At 48.4% G+C, this 22,675-nt stretch overlaps 1 protein-coding gene across 3 annotated transcripts; it reads left to right on the forward strand.

Annotated features, from left to right (window-relative positions):
- Nucleotides 1-4,758: 4,758 nt before the first annotated feature.
- On the forward strand, nt 4,759-21,531 carry USPL1 (ubiquitin specific peptidase like 1). Of its 3 annotated transcripts, XM_038762083.1 has the most exons (9): nt 4,759-4,844; nt 8,586-8,752; nt 9,251-9,376; nt 10,404-11,049; nt 12,572-12,685; nt 14,062-14,191; nt 17,068-17,193; nt 18,428-18,588; nt 19,575-21,531. In XM_038762083.1, exons 2-9 carry the CDS (start codon nt 8,657-8,659, stop codon nt 21,452-21,454), a joined length of 3,279 nt encoding a protein of 1,092 aa, XP_038618011.1. In that variant the 5' UTR covers nt 4,759-4,844; nt 8,586-8,656; the 3' UTR covers nt 21,455-21,531. The 3 variants fall into 3 exon arrangements, with proteins under 3 accessions (XP_038618011.1, XP_038618012.1, XP_038618009.1); XM_038762084.1 differs by lacking the exon at nt 8,586-8,752 and having other exon boundaries at nt 4,800-4,844; XM_038762081.1 differs by lacking the exon at nt 4,759-4,844 and having other exon boundaries at nt 8,413-8,752.
- Nucleotides 21,532-22,675: the final 1,144 nt, after the last annotated feature.

Here is a 22,675-nt window from a genome sequence, read left to right on the forward strand (position 1 = left end):
ATACATATTTATTACTCTATTTATTTATTTTACTTGTACCTATCTATTCTATTTATTTTATTTTGTTAGTATGTTTGGTTTTGTTCTCCGTCTCCCCCTTTTAGACTGTGAGCCCACTGTTGGGTAGGGACTGTCTCTAGATGTTGCCAATTTGTACTTCCCAAGCGCTTAGTACAGTGCTCTGCACACAGTAAGCGCTCAATAAATACAATTGGTGATGATGATGACGACTTGTAGCAGCCCCAGTAGAGTTAGAAATCACCATCCCTACCCATAAGGAGCTTCCAGTCTAACAGGGGAGACAGACCTGTAATCATTTACCAACTAATAGGAGGAGGAAGCGTTCAATAAATAGAGACAGACCTATAATCATTTACCAACAAATAGGAGGAGGAAGCTTTTAATAAATAGTACAACCACTACCACCAACACCCCCACATCTACAGATTCAGAAGCAGCGTCACGTAGTGGGAAAATAACAGGGCTGGGAGGAAGGAGAACTGGGTTCCCAAACCAGCTCCTCCACTTATTTGCTGTGTGATTTTGGACACGTCACTCTGTGACTCAGTTTCCTCATCTATTAAATGGGGATAAGATCCCTACTCTCCCTTTAGGACTCTGAGCCCCATGTGGGGCAGGGAATGTGTCTGACCTGATTATCTTATCTACTCCAGCGCTTAGGAAGTGCTTGGCACAGAGTAAACACATAAAACACATAAAAAGTAATCAATCAATCGTATTTATTGAGCGCTTACTGTGTGCAGAGCACTGTACTGAGCACTTGGGAAGTCCAAGTTGGCAACATATAGAGACAGTCCCTACCCAACAGTGGGCTCACAGTCTAAAAGGGGAAAAAAAGTCTAAAAAGTAGCACAAGTATCACAGTCTAAAAGGGGGAGACAATCAATCAATCAATCGTATTGATTGAGCGCTTGCAAAACATGTTCACAAAATAAAATAAATAGAATAAATAGGGACAAATAGAATAAATAGAGTGATAAATACGTGCAAACATATATACAGAGCGCCCATTGAGCACTTAATGTGTGCTGAGCTGACGGGCTCACAGTCTAGAAGGGGGAGACAGACAACAAAACATATTCACAAAATAAAATAAATAGAATCAATCAATCAATCAATCAATCAATCGTATTTATTGAGCGCTTACTATGTGCAGAGCACTGTACTAAGCGCTTGGGAAGTACAAATTGGCATCACATAGAGACAGTCCCTACCCATCAATCAATCAATCGTATTTATTGAACCCTTGCAAAACATATTCGCAAAATAAAATAAATAAAATTAATGTGGACGAATAAAATAAATAAAGAGTGATAAATACGTACAAACATCTATACAGAGCGCCTACTGAGCGCTTACTGTGTACAGAGCGGCAACATATAGGGACGGTCCCTCCCCACCAGCGGGCTCACAGTCTAGAAGGGGGAGACAATCAATCAATCAATCGTATTTATTGAGCGCTTGCAAAACATATTCACAAAATAAAATAAAAAGAATAAATAGGGACAAATAAAATAAATACAGTGATAAATACGTACAAACATATATACAGAGCGCCTATTGAGCGCTTACTGTGTGCTGCGCTGACGGGCTCACTGTCTAGAAGGGGGAGACAGACAACAAAACATATTCACAAAACAGAATAAATAGGGACAAATGAAATAAATAAATAGAGTGATAAATACTTACAAACATATATACAGAGCGCCTATTGAGCGCTTACTGTGTGCTGAGCGGCAACATACACAGGAACGGGCCCTACCCACCAGCAGGCTCACAGTCTAAAAGGGGGAGACAATCAATCAGTCGTATTTATTGAGCGCTTGCAAAACATATTCACTAAATAGAATAAATAGGGACAAATAAAATGAATAGAGTGATAAATACGTGCAAACATATAGACAGAGCGCCTATTGAGCGCTTACCGTGTGCTGAGCTGACGGGCTCACAGTCTAGAAGGGGGAGACAGACAACAAAACATATTCACAAAATAAAATAAATAAAATAAATAGAGACAAATAAAATAAATAGAGTGATAAATACGTACAAACATATATACAGAGCGCCTATTGAGCACTTACTGTGTGCTGAGCTGACGGGCTCACAGTCTATAAGGGGGAGACAGACAACAAAACATATTCACAAAATAAAATAAATAGAGACAAATAAAATAAATAGAGTGATAAATACGTACAAACATATATACAGAGCGCCTTTTGAGCGCTTACTGTGTACAGAGCGGCAACATATAGGGACGGGCCCTACCCAACAGTGGGCTCACAGTCTAGAAGGGGGACAGACAACAAAACATAGTCACAAAATAAAATAAATGGAATAAATAGGGACAAATAAAATAAATAAATAGAGTGATAAATACGTACAAACATATATACAGGGCGCTTATTGAGCGCTTACTGTGTGCTGAGTGGCAACATCTAGAGATGGTCCCTCCCCAACAACGGGGTCACAGTCTAGAAGGGGGAGACAGACAACAAAACATATTCACAAAATAAAATAGAATAAATGTGGACGAATAAAATAGAGTGATAAATACGTACAAACATATATACAGAGCGCCTATTGAGCGCTTACTGTGTGCTGAGCGGCAACATATATAGGGACGGGCCCTCCCCACCAGCGGGCTCACAGTCTAGAAGGGGGAGACGACCAATCAATCAATCAATCGTATTTATTGAGCGCTTGCAAAACATATTCACAAAATAAGATAAATAGAATAAATAGGGACAAATAAAATAAATAGAGTGATAAATACGTGCAAACATTTATACAGAGCGCCTGTTGAGCGCTTACTGTGTGCTGAGCTGACGGGCTCACAATCTAGAAGGGGGAGACAGACAACAAAACATATTCACAAAATAAAATAAATATAATAAATAGGGACAAATAAAATAGAGTGATAAATACGTACAAACATATATACAGAGCGCTTATTGAGCGCTTACTGTGTGCTGAGCGGCAACATCTAGGGACGGGCCCTACCCAACAGCGGGCTCACGGTCTAGAAGGGGGAGACAATCAATCAATCAATCAATCGTATTCATTGAGCGCTTGCAAAACATATTCACAAAATAAAATAAATAGAACAAATAGGGACAAATAAAATAAATAAATAGAGCGATAAATACGTGCAAACATATATACAGGGCGCTTATTGAGCGCTTACTGTGTGCTGAGCGGCAACATATAGGGACGGGCCCTACCCAACAGCGGGTTCACGGTCTAGAAGGAGGAGACAATCAATCAATCAATCAATCGTATTTATTGAGCGCTTGCAAAACATATTCACAAAATAAAATAAATAGAATAAATAGGGACAAATAAAATAAATGAATAGAGTGATAAATACGTGCAAACATATATACAGAGCGCCTATTGAGCGCTTACTGTGTGCTGAGTGGCAACATCTAGGGACGGTCCCTCCCCAACAGCGGGTTCACAGTCTAGAAGGGGGAGACAGACAACAAAACATATTCACAAAATAAAATAAATAGAATAAATGTGGACGAATAAAATAAACAGAGTGATAAATACGTACAAACATATATACAGAGCGCCTATTGAGCGCTTACTGTGTGCTGAGCGGCAACATATATAGGGACGGGCCCTACCCAACAGCGGGCTCACGGTCTAGAAGGGGGAGACAATCAATCAATCAATCGTTTTTATTGAGCGCTTGCAAAACATATTCACAAAATAAAATAAATAGAATAAATAGGGACAAATAAAATAAATAGAGTGATAAATACGTGCAAACATATATACAGAGCGCCTATTGAGCGCTTACTGTGTGCTGAGTGGCAACATCTAGGGACGGTCCCTCCCCAACAGCGGGTTCACAGTCTAGAAGGGGGAGACAGACAACAAAACATATTCACAAAATAAAATAAATAGAATAAGTAGGGACAAATAAAATAAATAGAGTGATAAATACGTGCAAACATTTATACAGAGCGCCTATTGAGCGCTTACTGTGTGCTGAGTGGCAACATCTAGGGACGGGCCCTACCCACCAGCGGGCTCACAGTCTAGAAGGGGGAGACAATCAATCAATCAATCGTTTTTATTGAGCGCTTGCAAAACTTATTCACAAAATAAAATAAATAGAATAAATAGGGACAAATAAAATAAATAGAGTGATAAATACGTACAAACATATATACAGAGCGCCTATTGAGCGCTTACTGTGTGCTGAGTGGCAACATCTAGGGACGGGCCCTCCCCACCAGCGGGCTCACAGTCTAGAAGGGGGAGACAATCAATCAACCGTATTTATTGAGCGCTTGCAAAACATATTCAGAAAATAAATAGAATTAATAGGGACAAATAAAATAAATAAATAGAGTGATAAATACGTACAAACATATATACAGAGCGCCTATTGAGCGCTTACTGCGTGCTGGGCTGACGGGCTTACAGCCTAGAAGGGGCAGAGAGACGACAAAACTAAACATATAAACCACATAGTAACCGTTTAACAACTATCTTTATTATTATTATTAATAAATACCATTGTTATGATTATTATTACGGTTGAATGAACGACGGAATGACTGAATGCCTTCCCCCCCCCCCCACTTGAGGGCGGGGCCCCGGCTCCCTCCCGCCCTCGCCGCGAAAGGTCAGCGCGCATGCGCGCGGCCACGTGCGGCCCGGCCGGAAGTGTCCCCGCGAATGGCTTCCCCGGCGCGCGGGGAGCGGTTTTCCGGTGAGGCGGCCGGAAGTGGGCGCCTCGCGGGAAGGAGCCGGGGCCCGGAGCCCCAGCCGGAACCGGGGACCGTCCGCAGGGCAGCGCCGGGCCGCAGGTGACGGGGCGGGGCGGATCGGATCGGATCGGGGCGGGGCGGATCGGGGGGCTCGGAGAGGCCGGCGGCTGAACAGAAACCAGAGTCGGGGGCTTCTTGGGGGGAGCCGGGGGGGGCGAGGTCACGTGTCTATGGTCCCCTGAGAGGGGGAGGTCACGTGTCTCTGGTTCCTGGGGGCCGGTCACGGGTCTCTGGGCCTCGAGGGGGCAGTCACGTGCCTCTGGTCCCTGCTGGGGGGTGCAGTCACGTGTCTCTGGTCCCCTGAGGGGGCGGTCACGTGCCTCTGGTCCCTGGGGGGCAATCACGTGTCTCTGGTCCCTGATGGGGGGCAGTCACGTGCCTCTGGTCCCTGATGGGGGGCAGTCACGTGGCTCTGGTCCCTGATGGGGGGTAGTCACGTGGCTCTGGTCCCCTGAGGGGGGCAGTCACGTGTCTCTGGTCCCTGGGGGGGGGGGTAGTCACCTGTCTGGTTCCTGGGGGGGGGCAGTCACGTGCCTCTGGTCAGCAGAGGGGGGCAGTCACGTGCCTCTGGTCCCTGATGGGGGGGGACAGTCACGTGCCTCTGGTCCCTGAGGGGGGGGCAGTCACGTGTCTCTGGTCCCCTGAGGGGGGAGGTCATGTGTCTCTGGTCCCCTGAGGGGGGGCAGTCAGGTGTCTCTGGTCCCGGGGGGGGGGGGTCAGTCACGTGTCTCTGGTCCCTGAGGGGGGGCCAGTCACGTGTCTCTGGTCCCTGGGGAGGGCAGTCACGTGTCCCTGGTCCCTGATGGGGGGCAGTCACGTGTCTCTGGTCCCTGAGGGGGGCAGTCACGTTTCTCTGGTCCCTGATGGGGGGAGTCAGTCACGTGTCTCTGGTCCCTGGGGGGGGGGGGGGCAGTCACGTGTCTCTGGTCCCTGGGGGGGGGGGTCAAGTGCCTCTGGTCCACTGAGGGGGGGCAGTCACGTGTCTCTGGTCCCTGAGGGGGGGCAGTCACGTGTCTCTGGTCCCTGATGGGAGTCAGTCACGTGTCTCTGGTCCCTGGGGGGGGGTCAGTCACGTGTCTCTGGTCCCTGGGGAGGAGGGGGGGTCAAGTGCCTCTGGTCCCTGAGGGGGGGCAGTCACATAATAATAATCATCCATTCATTCATTCAGTCGTATTTATTGAGCGCTGACTGTGTGCAGAGCACTGGACTAAGCACTTGGGAAGTCCAAGTTGGCAACTTACAGAGACGGTCCCCTACCCAACAACGGGCTCACAGTCTAGAAGGGGGAGACAGACAACAAAGCAAAACATATTAATCAAATCAAATAAATAGAATAAATATGTACAAATAAAATAAATGAATAAATAGAGTAATAAATACGTACAAACATATGTACATATATACAGGCGCTGTGGGGAGGGGAAGGAGGTAAGGCGGGGGGGGTGCACTTACTACGCGCCAGGGACTGCAACCCATAATCAGGAGGGCGAATTCTCTGGAGAAGAAACTAACGCTAGGAAATGTCCAGGGAAAAGGAGGAAGAGGTAGATGGCGAGAGCAGAACAAGGATAACAGAAGAACCGTTAGAGCAGGATGTTCTGGAGAAAATACATCCACAGAGTCGCTATGAATCAGAAACGATTCAATGGTTCTTGATAGTGATAATTATCATTGTCTTTCATTCATTCAGTCGTATTTATTGAGCTCTTACTGCGTGCAGAGCACTGTACTGAGCGCTTGGGAAGTACACATTGGCGACATATAGAGACGGTCCTTACCCAACAGTGAGCTCACAGTCTAGAAGGGGATTATCTGTTCTAAACGCTGGGGTAGATATAAGGTAATCAGGCTTTTAGACTGTGAGCCCACTGTTGGGTAGGGACTGTCTCTATATGTTGCCAACTTGGACTTCCCAAGCGCTTAGTACAGTGCTCTGCACACAGTAAGCTCTCAATAAATACGATTGATTGATTAATCAGGTTGGACATAGCCCCCGTCCCAGATGGGGCTCACAGTCACTCAGTCGTATTTGTTAAGCGCTTATTGTGTGCAGAACACTGGTCTAAGCGCTGGACAGAAAGATGCCGTCCCTGTTCCTCCGGTTTGTGGGAGGGGTGTCAATCAATCTGTCAATGGTAGTGAGCGCTTACCGAGTGCAGAGCCCTGTACGGAGCGCTTGGGAGAGCACAGTACAGTAGAATTAGCAGGCACGTTCCCTGCCCGTAAGGAGTTTATCAATCAATCAATCAATCAGTCGTATTTATTGAGCGCTTACTGTGTGCAGAGCACTGTACTAAGCGCTTGGGAAGTCCAAGTTGGCAACATAGAGACAGTCCCTACCCAACAGTGGGCTGACAGTCTAAAAGGGGGAGACGGAGAACAAAACCAAACATACCAACAAAATAAAATAAATAGAATAGATATGTACAAGTAAAATAGAGTAATAAATATGTACAAATATATATACATATACACAGGTGCTGTGGGGAAGGGAAGGAGGTAAGATGGGGTGGATGGAGAGGGGGATGAGGGGAAGAGGGGGATGCCTGGGACATTTAAGCGGTGACCTCTAGATTGTAAACTGTAGATTGTAAACCTCTAGATTGTAGACTGAGCCCCTTCCTTCCTCTTCCCCTCGTCCCCCTCTCCATTCCCCCATCTTACCTCCTTCCCTTCCCCACAGCACCTGTATATATGTATATATGTTTGTTCATATTTATTACTCTATTTATTTATTTTACTTGTACCTATCTTATTCTATTTATTTTATTTTGTTAGTATGTTTGGTTTTGTTCTCTGTCTCCCCCTTCTAGACTATGAGCCCACTGTTGGGACTGTCTCTATACGTTGCCAGCTTGTACTTCCCAAGCGCTTAGTACAGTGCTCTGCACACAGTAAGCGCTCAATCAATACGATTGATTGATTGAGAGGAAGGAAGGAAGGGGCTCAGTCTACAATCTAGAGGTTTACAATCTACAGTTTACAATGTAGAGGTCACCGCTTAAATGTCCCAGGCCTCGAGTGATGCCGTGGCCAGGGGAGCAGGCGTTGCTTAGTGGCGGCGGGACCTGCAGCGGATTGGGTTTTGCAGCACGGTGGGTTTTTGCCGAGGGCCTAGTTGTCCCAAAACCGCGGGAAATCAGTCTCCGGTCCAGCCCTTCCCTCCCCCCGGGCCGGTCCCGGGCACCGGGCAGTTGCCCGACTCTTTCTCCTCCTGTTCCTTCTGCACGGGCTGTTGAGCGCCTTGCAAGCACGTTCGTTCTCGCCTGCCCTTGATTCATTCAAGGGGAGGGACTCGACAAGGTCTGCCGGAGGTTTAACATCCTCCCCGCCTTGACGTGCTGTTGGAAATATCCCATTATTCCATCCCAAATTACCGCTGACCTCTCAGGACGATTCTACCGACAGGCGTTAACCTTCATTCATTCATTCATTCAATCGTATTAAGCACTTACTGTGTGCAGAGCACTGTACTGAGCGCTTGGGAAGTCCAAGTCGGCAACATAGAGAGACGGTCCCTACCCAAAAACGGGCTCGCAGTCTAGAGGGGGGAGACAGAAAACAAAACAAAACACGTGGACAGGTGTGAAAACCGTCAGAATAAACAGAATTATAGCTATGCTAGCTATAGCTAAGCATTCGTGCGTGCTCAGCGCTCTCCTCGCGGAAGGCGACCCTGATTTAATTCCCGAATCCTAGGCTTGCGGAGCGATGAGGGTTTTATTCAGCTAAAGCGAAACGGGCCTTGGATTTAACCGCTTGTTGACTTTTCTTTTGCAGGGTTCAGTGAAAACCCCTTAGTGACTTGACATGTTTCAAGTGCCGTAAAAGTTAGCCAATGGCGTGGCGCGATGGATTCCCCGAAGACTGGAAATGGTTTGCCAGTGATTGGACAAGGGACTGGGATAGGGAAATCTGCCCTCCACGTGGTGGGGTCTTTGGGAAAAGTCAGTGAACTTGTTTTCCTCCCGTGTGCAAAGTGTTTTTTCCCCGCTGTTTTTGTGAGAGGAACTTGATTTTAACTGTACCTGATGACTCTGTAAAATTGTTACCTTCCACGGAAATCTTACGGCATTGGCGAAAGATTGTTCTGATAAGTTTGCCTCTCTGAGTTTTCCCGTTTGCATTTAATTTGAAGTGGATGATCCGTCCTCTCGGAGCACGCCTCATTTAAAAAAGCATTGGGCGTGACTTTTCTGACGATCGAGATCCCTTCTTTCTCTGCAAATAAAAGGAAAGCCATCTCAGTACAATGTCCTTTTTAAAGTGGCGTTTAGAAACCGATTCTCACTGGGACTGGCGACTTGTTTAAAATTGAATATTTGGCAGAATAATTTCTAGTGTGCAACTTGAATAATTTGCGTGGAGTTTCCACATAACATTTTTCTGTGCAAATGTAGTGGAAGAATGCATACGTTTTACCTGATTTTCTGTCTTGTTTTTAGGCTTATGATTCAGCTAAAATTATATCGGAGTGTTGCCCAGCCTGCAAAGAGAAGGGGCAACTAAAAACCCTAAGAACGTATCAGATTAATTTTCAAGAATCTATCGTTTTGTGTGAAAATCCCCAGGTAACGACCGCCTATTTAGTTTTAGAGTCTTTTAATAATCTTTTTGCCTAACTTCTCCGTGCCTCAGTGTCCTCATATGTTCTCCGTCGTACTTAGACTGTGACCCCCATGAGGGACAGAGGTTGTATCTGAACTGCTTATCTTGTGTCTGCCCCAGGGCTTAACCCAGGGCTCGGCACATAGTAAGCACTTAACGGTTATTATTGCTATTAGCTTTCAACGAGATCTGGCATAACTTTTCCAAGTTGTTTAACTAAGACCCACTGCTTTTATATGGACCCTCTGAAGAGAACTGCAAGTTAAATCAGATTATTCATTCATTCAATCGTATTTATTGAGCGCTTACTGTGTGCAGAGCACTGAGCGCTTGGGAAGTCCAAGTTGGCAACATCTAGAGACGGTCCCTATCCAACAGCGGGCTCACAGTCTAGAAGGCGGGGACAGAGAACAAAACATATTAACAAAATAAAATAAATAGAATAAATATGTACAAATAAAATAGAGTAATAAATATGTACAAACATATATACAGGTAGATAGGTTGTTCCTCCACAGAACAATGCTTTTAAACTATGAAATAGCTTTGGGAATATTATTCAGTTAAGTACTCAGTGAAGTAGTTCACTACTAACAAAATAAAATAACTAACAAAATTGTACATATCTATTCTATTTTATTTTGTTAGTATGTTTGGTTTGTTCTCTGTCTCCCCCTTTTAGACTGTGAGCCCACTGTTGGGTAGGGACCGTCTGTATATGTTGCCAATTTGTACTTCCCAAGCGCTTAGTACAGTGCTCTGCACATAGTAAGCGCTCAATAAATACGATTGATGATGGTGAAGTAGTTTACTCTATTTTACAAATTAGTAAATTGGGACAATCGCGTAACCTTGTATTGTGTTAATAATACATAACCTGACTATATTGTTAATGGCACAATATTGGGTTGCAGTCTGGGTGTAGAAATACTATTTTGCTTTATTGATTTGTATATCTTTTGCCGTTCGTCCCCCTCCCCACCCTGTTAGTGCATCTATCCTTTAGGCTATAAACCGTTAAATAAGATTCTGATTTCTTCGGACCTGGGAAGCTTCCAGTCTCAAAAGAACCGGTGGAAAAGGAAGCTCTCGGAAACCTGCCTTCCGACCCCCCATTCGAAAAAGGCCAAGGGCCACCCCTCAATCGACGGAGACCAGACGTCGGCCAGCGATCCGCCGCCGAATCACAATGGCTATCGCCCACCCACGAGGCCCGCCCGCGTCCCCGCCGCCCCGCCGGAGAACCAGGGAAGCCCGGTTAGCCCGGCCGGGTCCCCGGGACCGCGGGAAGCCGAAGAAGCCGGTCCGGCCACCCGGACGCCTCCGAAGCCCTCGCTCGCGACCGCCAGCCCGCCCGCCACCCTCCCTCCGAAAGCCGAGGCGTCGCCAGCCCAACCGGAGCTCCCACGGCCCAACAAAAGCGCGTCGTCCGCGGAGCCCGTGCGCCTTCAGTGGAAGAACGTATTTGCTCTCTGCTGGCTAGACTGCATCCTGTCGGCCCTGGTGCATTCGGAGAGGGTCCGAGAGGCAGTGACGGGACGGGGCCCGGAGCACAGCCCACTGTTCCGGGAGCTGTTCGCACGGTACGGGCAAGCGAACGCGCTCGTGTCCTCCTGCCAGTGGACCGGGCCGGAAGGTGGGTAGCTTCCTTCCGGATTTTTCCCGGAGCGCGGGAGGAGGGTGCGGCTTCCTCTCAGCGGTCCGCGGTGCCCGGTGGAGCGCAGATGGGAGTGGGAGGAAAGAAAGTGAGGGCTTAGTGAGGGAAGGCTTCGTGGAGGAGATGGACCTTGGTAAGGCTTTGAAGCTGAGGAGAGCGATCGTCTCTCTTGCTACCAAGCTCTTGCTCCCTCCCTCCCTCCTGCCATAACCCCCTCAACCCTTCCTAGCCGCCCAGCCACAGCTCTGTCCATCTTCACAGCTATTCTACAATCCCATCTCCAGGAGGCCTTTCCAGGTTAATTTTCCCTCTCATCATCATCATCAATCGTATTTATTGAGCGCTTACTATGTGCAGAGCACTGGACTAAGCGCTTGGGAAGTACAAGCTGGCAACATCTAGAGACAGGCCCTACCCAACAGTGGGCTTACAGTCGAAAAGGGGGAGACAGAGAACAAAACCAAACATACTAACAAAATAAAATAAATAGAATAGATATGTACAAATAAATAAATAGAGTAATAAATATGTACAAACATATATACAGGTGCTGTGGGGAAGGGAAGGAGGTAAGATGGAGGGGATGGAGAGGGGGACTAGGGGGAGAGGAAGGAAGGGGCTCAGTCTCCCCAATTACCACCTCAGCCTCCAGCACCACCCACACCACTTGTGTGCTCCCTGTCACCCCGAGTGCTTCGATACTACAACATTCACTTTCCTTCGTCCTCCCGTCTATAAATTGTTGTAGTGTTCGTCTCCTTCAACACTGTAAGCTTCCCTCTCGGGCAGAGATGTCCACAACATTCGTGAACTTAAATAGGTCTGGAGTTCAACCAGTGAGGAAGTCCCCGCTCCCCTCTCAAGAACTTACTCCCAAGAACACACCTCTGAATAACCTGAATCTGTTGTTCTCTCTTTAGCTGTGAGCGCAGTGCTCTGCACACGGCAGATGTTCAGATTGTTATTCTGTTTATTTTATTTTGTTAATACGTTTTGTTTTGTTGTCTGCCTCCCCCTTCTAGACTGTGAGCCCGCTGTTGGGTAGGGACCGTCTCTATATGTTGCCAATTTGTACTTCCCAAGCGCTTAGTACGGTGCTCTGCACATAGTAAGCGCTTAATAAATACGATTGATGATGATGATGATGACTTGTACTTCCCAAGCGCTTGGTACAGAGCTCTGCACATAGTAAGCGCTCAGTAAATACGATTGATGATGATGATGTTGACTTGTACTTCCCAAGCGCTTGGTACAGAGCTCTGCACATAGTAAGCGCTCAATAAATACGATTGATGATGATGATGATGACTTGTACTTCTCAAGCGCTTGGTACAGAGCTCTGCACACAGTAAGCGCTCAATAAATACGATTGAAGGAATGAGTTGGTTAGACCACTGTGATGCCAAGTGTCTTTTCAGGGGGAGGGACATAAGGTGCCTTCTGTTACCGATGGAAACGTTAGGTTCCTAATCTAGTGGGTCCGCTTTCATTTCTTCCGCAGAGGCAAGGTTGCCAAACGTGTCTTCAGAGCTTCTTTCAAAGGCGGAGGTTCACCTGGATGAAGTCAGAAAGAACATTTTGGCCCGCCTTCAACCCCACCTTGGGTGTCAGCTGGGTAAGGAATGTGGGATGAAAGTATTTAGCGTTTCTTTTAACATTCCAGCTCAGGAGAGGGATTCTGTAGGAGTGTTTAATTCAACATTATTGCTAGAGGCCTCATGTTAACCCCCCGGTCTGATTTGAGCTTTTATCGGTGCTTCTTTTTTAATCAGCTGTTCCCGTTGCCCCTTCCTGACTTTCAGGGCGTATTTTATCATCGGTCCTCCCCTCTCTAGTTTCTCCTTCTCCAATGGTATGCTGAGGAATCAGTCAATCAGTAGTATTCATTGAGCACTTACTATGTTCAGAGCACTGTACTAATCAGTCAATCGTATTTATTGAGCGCTTACTGTGTGCAGAGCACTGTACTAAGCGCTTGGGAAGTACAAGTTGGCAAGATATAGAGACGGCCCCTACCCAACAGTGGGTTCCTGAGCGCTTAGGAAGTGCACAGCCCTGTATTAAGCCCTTGGGAGAGTAAAAGGGGTAGTCAAGATTCCATTTTCCAGATGAGGGAACTGAGGCTCAGAGAATAATAATAATAAATAATGGTATTTGTTAATCTCTTGGGAGAGAACAGTACAGCCAAGTTGGCAGACACGTTCCCTGCCCACAAGGCGCTTAAAGTCTAGGGGGTTTCCTCACTCCATCTGTTTTGTGCTTGGAGTGACACTTTTACAGAAAGATGTGTTCCCAATCCGTATGCCAAAAGGCTTTAGGAAATGGAAGAAGCTTGGTCTCAATCCCACTTTTGCTGCTAAATTTCAGTGAATTGTGGTTACCTACCTGTGTCTCGGAGCAGTCTGCAGCATCAGCCGGGCTGGTTTTGCTTTACTACGACATTTTTGAGGGGCAGATGAATCAGTGATTTCTAGCAGGCTGCTCTGAATTCGGGGCTGTAAAATTTGTAACGTGAGAAAAGCACTGCAAAAAAATGCAAGACATTTTCAGTGTAATAATATTTAGAGTGGGTTATAGGCGGAACTCCAAACTTTTGTCATCAAATGTGCATTTTCAGTGCTGTTTTTCATGGAATTGGAGAGACTGAATATTTGGGCATTTATCTTTGGTTATTTAGAGGGTTAAGCTTTGAAGGTGGTATTGTACCTGACTAACAACTGAGAGACTGAATATTTGGGCATTTATTTATCTTTGGTTATTCAGACGGTTAAGCTTTGAAGGTGATATTGTACCTGACTAACAACTAGAGCTACCACGCCCCATTAATGAATACTCAAAGCATTGGGTTTATAAATCCCAATCCAATTTGAAGAGAGTGAAATTTTATAATACAGTTTCCGTATGCCGTGTGTGTACGGGTCTGCGTTTGGGTCTCGCAGTAGCTTTTTGGAAAATTTTGCGGTGACAGTATTTATCTTTCTGTCTTTGAAGGTAAGATGGAAAGTCCGGTGTTTGCATTTCCTTGGATCTTAAAGATGGAGCCTCATATTGAAAAGCTATTTCTGGCGTCGTTTTCTTGGAACTTTGACTGTTTGCAGTGTGGGAACAAATACCAGCAGAGGTCAGATATTTTTTTTTCCTTCCCCCTTCAGTGTATTCAGACGGCCTCACAGACGCATCGTGGTTCTGAAAGCCATTTGAAAAACATCTCCTGTCCCACAGAATTTGTTGGGCTCCAATTTCCCTCCCACACTGGCCCTGCCCGCTCTATGGGTCGGAGCCATCCAGTGAGTTCTGAAAACCTCAGCCTTGGTGCTGCTTAAGACCGTAACGAATGGAAAAGACCCAAGAAATTGACATTCCTGACTCGTGGTTTTGGACCACCTCACTGGGATTCGCGGGGATTAGAACCCAGGTCCCTTGATTCGTGAGCAGTCTAGTGCGTGAGCAGACAGGCCGCTCTGGACTCCTGCCCTCTTTACTTTATCCTTCCTTCCTCCTTTCCCATCTCCTTCCCCATCTCCTTCCCTCCTCCTTCCCCATCTCCTTCCCTCCTCCTTTCCCATCTCCTTCCCTCTTCCTTTCCTTTCTCCTTCCTTCCTCCTTTCCCATCTCCTTTCCTCCTCCTTTCCCATCTCCTTCCCTTCTCCTTTCCTCCTCCTTCCCCTCCTCCTTCCCCATCTCTTTTAGACTGTGAGCCCACTGTTGGGTAGGGACTGTCTCTATACGTTGCCAACTTGTGCTTCCCAAGCGCTTAGTCCAGTGCTCTGCACACAGTAAGCGCTCAGTAAATACGATTGATGATGATGATGATGATTCCCAGGCCCGGGCTCTTTCCACTAGGCCCCGCTGCCCTTTCCATGATTGAGGGTAGTCAGGAAGCAACTCCAGACTGGTTTCCAAACTGTAAGCTCATTGTGGGCAGGGACTGTATCTGTTTATTGTTCCCAAGCACTTAGTACAGTGCTCCACACACAGTAAGCACTCGATAAACGCGACTGAACGAATGAGTATTGGCAAGTTTGTGAGGAGCTTTCCGCAAGTCTTTTTAGGCATCTTGGTTGCCTCCTGTTGATTTGGGAAAAATATATGGAGATGCAGAAATCTACAAAGCATTTTTAGACACCAGTCAGCCAGTACTATTTATTGAGCTCTTAATACGTGCAGAGCACTATATTTCGTTCTTGGGAGAGTACAATTCAGCAGAATTAGCAGGCACGTTCCCTGCCCGTAACAGAAACCAAAACTGAGCCTTGTTTTGTGTCACTGCCTTCTCCAGTGGGAATAATCTTAGTCCCCAATTAGTTTCCTCTCTCTGGTTTTTTTTGTTTTTTTTTTCCATCCCCGCTACATTTTTCAGGATGAAGTAGGGGAGGGAGGAGAGCTAAACCTTAAGTACATTCCTCCCCTTTGGCATTTAGCAGATCGATTCTTCCTCCATATACATTTTTGTCAACTCCCTTTTAAAATGTAATCTCCCTTGAGGGCTTTCTGTTTTTAATGTCAAGCACTTAGCATGTAGGGTCTGAACGTTTGTTAATAATTGCGAGTAATAAAGTCCGTGGACTTTCACGGGGAGAAGGCATGATTGCTTTTCGAGAGCATTTCTTTTTCCTCCTCCAAAATAACATAAACAGGGGGAAAAGCGAAAATAATGCCGTAATGTCTTTTCTGGCCCATATTAATTAATTTTAATTTGGGGGCTCGTTAAGTGCTTACTATGTGCCAGGCACTTTCTAAACTATGGGGTAGATACAAATCAATCAGATCAGACTCATGGGTCTCACAGGCTAAGTAAGAGGACTAAGATTTAATTCCCGTTTTACAGACGTGGTGACTGAGGCAGAGAGACGTTAAATGCCTTGCTCAGGGTAACACGGTAGGCGGTTCCCAGAGCCAGGATTAGAACCCACGTCCTCTGACTTCCAAGCCCGACATCTTTCCACGAGGGCCGGGTCTCCGGAAGAAACTGAGGCGTCGGAGCATTGGGAAAATCTTTCCCACGTAAATCCCGGGAGGGAGGAATGGCAGACGGGAAAGAGTCCCAGCTTTGAGCATTTCCTGATTTTTTTCTACCAGTCTGACTTCGGAAATGTTGAGCCCGATTCTCCCCGGGTGTGGGTCTGTCCCTTCCTTAGCGGGAGCACTTTCCAACCGCTTGAGCCCATTGAAGGGCTTGCGGGGGAACCCCGCAGCTTGTTTTAGCCCGGAGGGTCCCTCGGTGACGATCAATCAATCAATCAATCGTACTTATTGAGCGCTTACTGTGTGCAGAGCACTGTACTAAGCGCTTGGGGAGTACAAGCTGGCAACATATAGAGACAGTCCCTACCCAACAGTGGGCTGACACATCTGAATGTTTCACGTTAAAAGAAGCAATTTGGCCTAAGTGGAAAGCGCACGCGCCTGAGAGACGGTCCTGGGTTCAGATCCCCGCTCCGCCACTTGTCTGCTGTGTGGCCTTGGGCAAGTCACTTCACTTCGCCGGGCCTGGTACCTCATCTGTCAAATTTGGATTAAAACCAAACCCCAGTTGGGACAGGGACCGTATCCAACCCGACTAGTTTGTATCTACCCCGGTGCTTAGAACAGTGCTTGATAATAATAATAATAATGATAATGGCATTTATTAAGCGCTTACTTTGTGCAAAGCACTGTTCTAAGCGCTGGGGAGGTTACAAGGTGATCAGGTTGTCCCACGGGGGGCTCACAGTCTTAATCCCCATTTTACAGATGAGGTAACTGAGGCACAGAGAAGTTAAGTGACTTGCCCAGAGTCACACAGCTGACAATTGGTGGAGCTGGGATTTGAACCCATGACCTCTGACTCCAAAGCCCGTGCTCTTTTCCACTGAGCCACACTGCTTCTCTTAAATGTAGTAAATGTTTAACAAATACCATTCTTATTACTTGAATAAAAATCAGCGATGGTTCACGTGCCAAGTCAGATCTGGGGTAGTAAAATACTTGTCGTCTCTTTGTCTTTGTTTCATCCAGGTGCGTGAAGAGCCTGGCCACCTTTACAAATGTCATTCCTGAGTGGCACCCACTTAATGCCGTCCACATCGGGCCGTGTAACCGCTGCCAGGATAGATCTCAAAGAAGAAAAATGGTGTTGGAAGAGTACGTTTTTACGTCCTTTTAGATATTTTTTTTTCTCTTTTTGAATGTAAAAAGAACGGGGATTTAAATACTTGGAAAGGTGCGGAATTGAAATGGCACGCTTAGCCTCTTTGCGTGAGAATTCACTTTGCAGGGATTCTGTAATTGAAGACTTGATTGCTTTCCAAGCCAGAGGTATAATTAGGAATAATTTTCAATAAATAGGTAGTTGTTTTGAACTGTTGAACGTCGTGAAGGTACGGGGTTTACGCAAGCGTCGTGCGTGCCTGCGTTTTGGCAGCATTTTGCCAACTAGCAGAGGGGATATTTGACCGAAATGCGGATGGGGCAGGGCGCTTCAGTTGAAGTACTTGAGGGCTAAGCTTAAAATATCAGTGTGGTCGTCTAGGTTTGACGCCAAAGGAGTAAACTGCATTGTATATTCTTGAATTTGAAAATGCAAGCCTGGCCCTCAGTCACTTCTCTTAGCCAGAACCGTTAGGCCTGACTTTCTCTCCAGAGGCCTCCTTCCTAAAGGGAGTTTTTTTAAAAAAAATACCAATGATTTCCATCCTCTCTTAAAGTTTGCATATTACTTGATGTTTGCCAAATTAGCATAAAGCCCAGGATGTATATATATTTTTTCTTAAATCTGGTGTACATCTGGAGTTTGTTCGTTCTACTATAAGCCCATATGGGACAGGGACTGTGTCTTACCTGATTGCATTGAATCTACCTCAAGGCTCGGAGGAGAGTAAGCACTTAACACATACCACTATTATTGTTAGATATATGTTTATACATATAGCTATAGAATTTTTAAAATTAATTTGGGGGATTTAAAACCAGGGAGGGCCCTTTAAAATACGGATCTGGCTTCTGATTTATTAGGTGTCCTAGTTCTAGAGAGCTTTCCTTGGGAGTCAAAGCAGTGACTGTATTTTGCAAAGCAGTTTCTGCTTAATGAACCACGGGAACCCCTGACCGCATGCTTGCTCTTAACCGCCAGCGATGCTCTTCCGAGGGGGATCGGCAAGTAGGATATTTTTTTCCTAGGAAAAAGTTCTCTCTAATTAAGAAACATCTGGAACGTCTCAAAAAAGAAAAAAAAAAAATTAGCGCTCCAGTGTGCTAGCAATCAGGCTTGAAAATGCGGTGTGTGTGTGTGTGTGACTCGTTATAGCTTCAGAATATCTTCAGGGGAACAAGACATCTGGCATCACTTGTTTGTCTTCCCTTTTCTGGTCTTCAACAGGGTCTCATCGGTGTTCATGCTGCATTTTGTAGAAGGCCTGCCCTCCAACGACTTGCAGCTCTACTCGTTTCATTTCGAAGGCTCTTTCTACCAGATAACCGGCGTAATTCAGTACCAAGTGCTCAAAAAGCACTTCGTAACGTGGACCTTGAATTCCGACGGTGAGGGGCCCCGGGCGTCTTCGTTCCATTCGGACGGCTCTGGGCAACTTGTGCCCTCCATCAAAGCCAGATCGGTCAATCGATGATATTTATTGAGCGCTTACTGTGTGCAGAGCACTGTAGGAAGCGTTTGGAAGAGGACAGCACAGCAGAATTGGCAGACGCGTTCCCGGCCCTACTTGAAATCGAGAGAAGCAGCGTGGCGCAGTGGAAAGAGCCCGGGCTTTGGAGTCAGAGGTCATGGGTTCGAATCCCGGCTCCACCACATGTCAGCTGTGTGACCCTGGGCAAGTCACTTCTCTGAGCCTCAGTTCCCTCATCTGTAAAATGGGGGTTAAGACTGTGAGCCCCACGTGGGACAACCTGATCACCTTGTATCCCCCCAGCGCTTAGAATGGTGCTTTGCACATAGTAAGCGCTTAACAAATGCCGTCATTATTATTATAAGCACTTAGTACAGTGCTCTGCACACAGTAAGCGCTCAATAAATACGATTGATTGATTGAAATTATTTTGCGTTTTTACCACGTGAGCAGACGGCTAGGTGGTTTCTATGTTGGGAATTTCTAGCTGGGGTTCCCGTGTGTCTTCAGTCCCATCGCCTTTTGACTGAAAAAGTTCAAGAAGGCTCCACACCCCAGGAAAAGCGCTTAAGCGCTTAGTACAGTGCTCTGCATAGAGTAAGCGCTCAATAAATACGATTGATGAAAAGGCAACTTGCAAAGAGAGGCATGCGGGCATTCCACTGGGAAAGAGATGGCTCTTTTCCACTGGGAAAGAGATGTCTCAGGGGTCAGTTAGTTGTGCCTGCCAGGGAATGTCACCCCCACCCCGCCCTGAGATGACTAGGCCCTCGGAGAAAGAGCTTTCCCTGCCGGGATCCGGCTGAGGCGACGGGGGTCTGGGGGTGGGCCCGGGAGCCGCGAGAGGATGGGCAAGGCCGGAATGGCTCAGAGGGTCTGACTGTCCGCCTCTCCCCTTTCTAGGAACTTGGCTCAAGTGCGACGACTTAAATGGCCCGTATTGCGAACGGCGCTCCGAGTTTGGCGTTCCCGCCTCCGAGGCGCACATCGTCATCTGGGAAAGCGGAGCCCACCGTGCGGCGGACCCACCCCCGGTCCCGCCGGCCCCCGGAGGGGCCCCAGCGGGGAACGTCGGTGCCGGGAATCGCGGCGGCTCTGCCTCGGGCCCGGAAAGCGACTCGGCGGCGGCCGGGATCCCGCCTCTCCTTCCCAGCGAGGACGCCCCCGGGCCCCCAGCCGACAGCCCCCAGGGCGCGGCCCGGGAGCCGGAGAACGACTGGTTGTCCGGCCTGGAGGGCTTGGCGGATAGTGACGTTATAACCCTGAACCTCGTGGAGATCCAAGTGGATTCGGAAGGCAATCCGTTGGCTGGCGATTCCGGGGGCCCCGCCGGGATCTCCCGGGGCCCAGGGGCCATTCCGCCCCCACCTACCCACCAGGGAGAACTCACAGGCGAAAACCCACCTCTGGGCGTCCGCACGCCGCCTCGGGTGGCTGATGTATGCCCGTCGTCGGGAGGATTCAACCCCCCAGTCGCCGCCCCTCCCGATGGTGACGTCCTCTCACTCAGCCCTCCGCCGGCACGGATCCCGGCTCCGGAGGGCCGGGAGATCCAGTCTGCGTCCCCCCCAGCCGGCCCGGAGCGGGACGTGGGAGCCGGTCCGGCCCCCGCCGGGCCCAGGACCGCCCCGAGAGAGCCCCTCTCGAAGAAGAGAATCGACCTTACAGCGTGCTCCCGAGCCACAGCCTTGAAGCCCCCCGACGGCCCCGCGCAGTCCCAGCCCCCCAAGGAGCCGAAGAAGGCGTTCGTCGGAAGTTGGGTCAAAAGCCTGCTCACCAGGACGCCTTCTTTCATGCCTTCCTGCGCCTCGGCCCGGCCCAAGGAGAGAAGCGGCAGGAGGAACTCTTTGCAGAAGGTGACGGACTTACACCTTCCAGTTAAAGGGGCGAGTAATTTCGGTGGCTTTGTGGCCAAAGGCGTACGGCGCGATCCCCAAGAGACGGTCAAGAAAGCCCCCCCGCCTCCCGGGGCCGATCCTCCGGCCCGGGTTGCCTCCGCCTCCCTGCCCACGGGCCCGCGACAAGCCAGAAGAGACCTTCGGCCCGTTGCCAGCCGGACTCCCCCTAGACCCGGCGGAAACGCAAATCGGCCGTCCCCCGGGGCCCGCGGAGACCCCGCCGCCGCCGCCGCCGAGAGCAAGACGCACAAGCTCCGCCTGAAGCTTCTGAAGAAGCTGCAGGCGAAGAAGAACCGACTGGCCTCGCTGGATCGGCTGGCGGAGGCTCAGCAGACAGGCGGGAAGCCCCCGGGCGAGACGCCCGGCCCCGTGCCCCGGCGGGGCGGCGGCGGCGACGAATCGCTCCAAGACCTGTTAGAAGAACTGCAGCTCCAGATCGACATCGCCGACCACCAGTCCGCGGGCCCCGCGGCTTCCGACCCCTCGCCGGGCAGTGCCCTCGAGCACGAAGAATTCCTCGCCCAGCTGCTGTCGCCCGGCCCGGGGACCGCCACCTTCCCGGAGCCCCCGAGAGCCGGCGAGGGCGACTGCGGGTATCTGGAGATGGGGGGCGGGCAGACCCCCGCACCGACCCCCGGCGTCCCGGCCCGGGGCACCCCGAATCCGAGCGGGGACCACAGCTACTACAGTCCCGTAAAGGGAAGCCAACCGGGCGGTCCCACGGGCTCGCCAGCCGGCAGTTGTCACGGGAGGACCGTCAACTTGGACAGCCCCTTGAAAGCCGACATCCTTGAAGATTTCTTTACCGCGTCGACGTTAAGCTCCTTAGCCAGCGACCCGGACGACTTACCTCACTTCGACGACTATCTCTTTGAAAACTGTTGAGCGGTCCCCTCCTGTCGCGTTGGCATTTTTGCTCTCAGACCGTGCGCTATTAAATTATTATTTTTTTTATTACGCGAGGCGGCGTCTCGAACGCCGACTGTGCCCGGATGACGGCGAATGTGAAGGTCTAGTTGGCGTAATCTCCGTGGTCCCGGGGGGTTGCGCGGAAACCTGGGGAAGGACTGGTCTAAGTAGCCAAACTCAGCCATTCGTTGTCGTATTTATTGAGCGATTCCTGCGTGCAGGAAGAGGACAATTCCCGGTCCAGGTTGTGAAGTAGCAAGAGAAAGGGGCTTTACTTTAGATTAAAAAAGGTAAGCCCCAGCTCACTGTGATGTTTTCCTAAGTCAGATGTTTATTTTCTTGCCTCTCTAGATATTTCTGTTTATAATAATAATAATGGCATTTATTAAGCGCTTACTATGTGCAAAGCACTGTTCTAAGCGTTGGGGAGGTTACAAGGTGATCTGGTTGTCATCATCAATCGTATTTATTGAGCGCTTACTATGTGCAGAGCACTGTACTAAGCGCTTAAGCTTAGTACTTAACTAAGTACTTAGTTCTTAACTAAGCATTGTCCCATGGGGGGCTCACAGTCTTAATCCCCATTTTCCAGATGAGGTAACTGAGGCCCAGAGAAGTTGTGACATGCCCAAAGTCACACAGCTGACAATTGGCAGAGCCGGAATTTGAACCCATGACCTCTGACTCCAAAGCCCGGGCTCTTTCCACTGAGCCACGCTGCTTCTCCTGTGTTTAGAATTTACGCCCACCGAGGGCAGGGAATGTGTTGTTTTTGTACTTCCCAAGTTCTCAATACATCTATTCATTGATTCAATTGTATTTATTGAGCGCTTACTGTGTGCAGAGCACTGGACTAAGCGCTTGGGAAGTCCAAGTCGGCAACATCTAGAGACGGTCCCTCCCCAACAGCGGGCTCACAGGCTAGAAGGGGGAGACAGACAACAGAACAAAACACGTAGATGGGTGTCAAAAGCGTCAGAACAAATAGAATTAAAGCTGTATGCACATTAACAAAATAAATAGAATAGTAAATGTGTACAAGTTAGAGTAATAAATCTGTACAAACATCTATACAGGTGCTGTGGGGAGTGGGCGCTCAGGTAAATAGGACCACCACAACTAGAGCAAGTAGGGGTGACCAGAGAGAGAAGGGGTGGGGATGAAAAGAGGGAAGCGGGGTGGAAAGGGAGGCTGGAG

This window comes from Tachyglossus aculeatus, chromosome 20 (assembly GCF_015852505.1).
Source record: "Tachyglossus aculeatus isolate mTacAcu1 chromosome 20, mTacAcu1.pri, whole genome shotgun sequence".
NCBI lineage: Eukaryota > Metazoa > Chordata > Mammalia > Monotremata > Tachyglossidae > Tachyglossus > Tachyglossus aculeatus.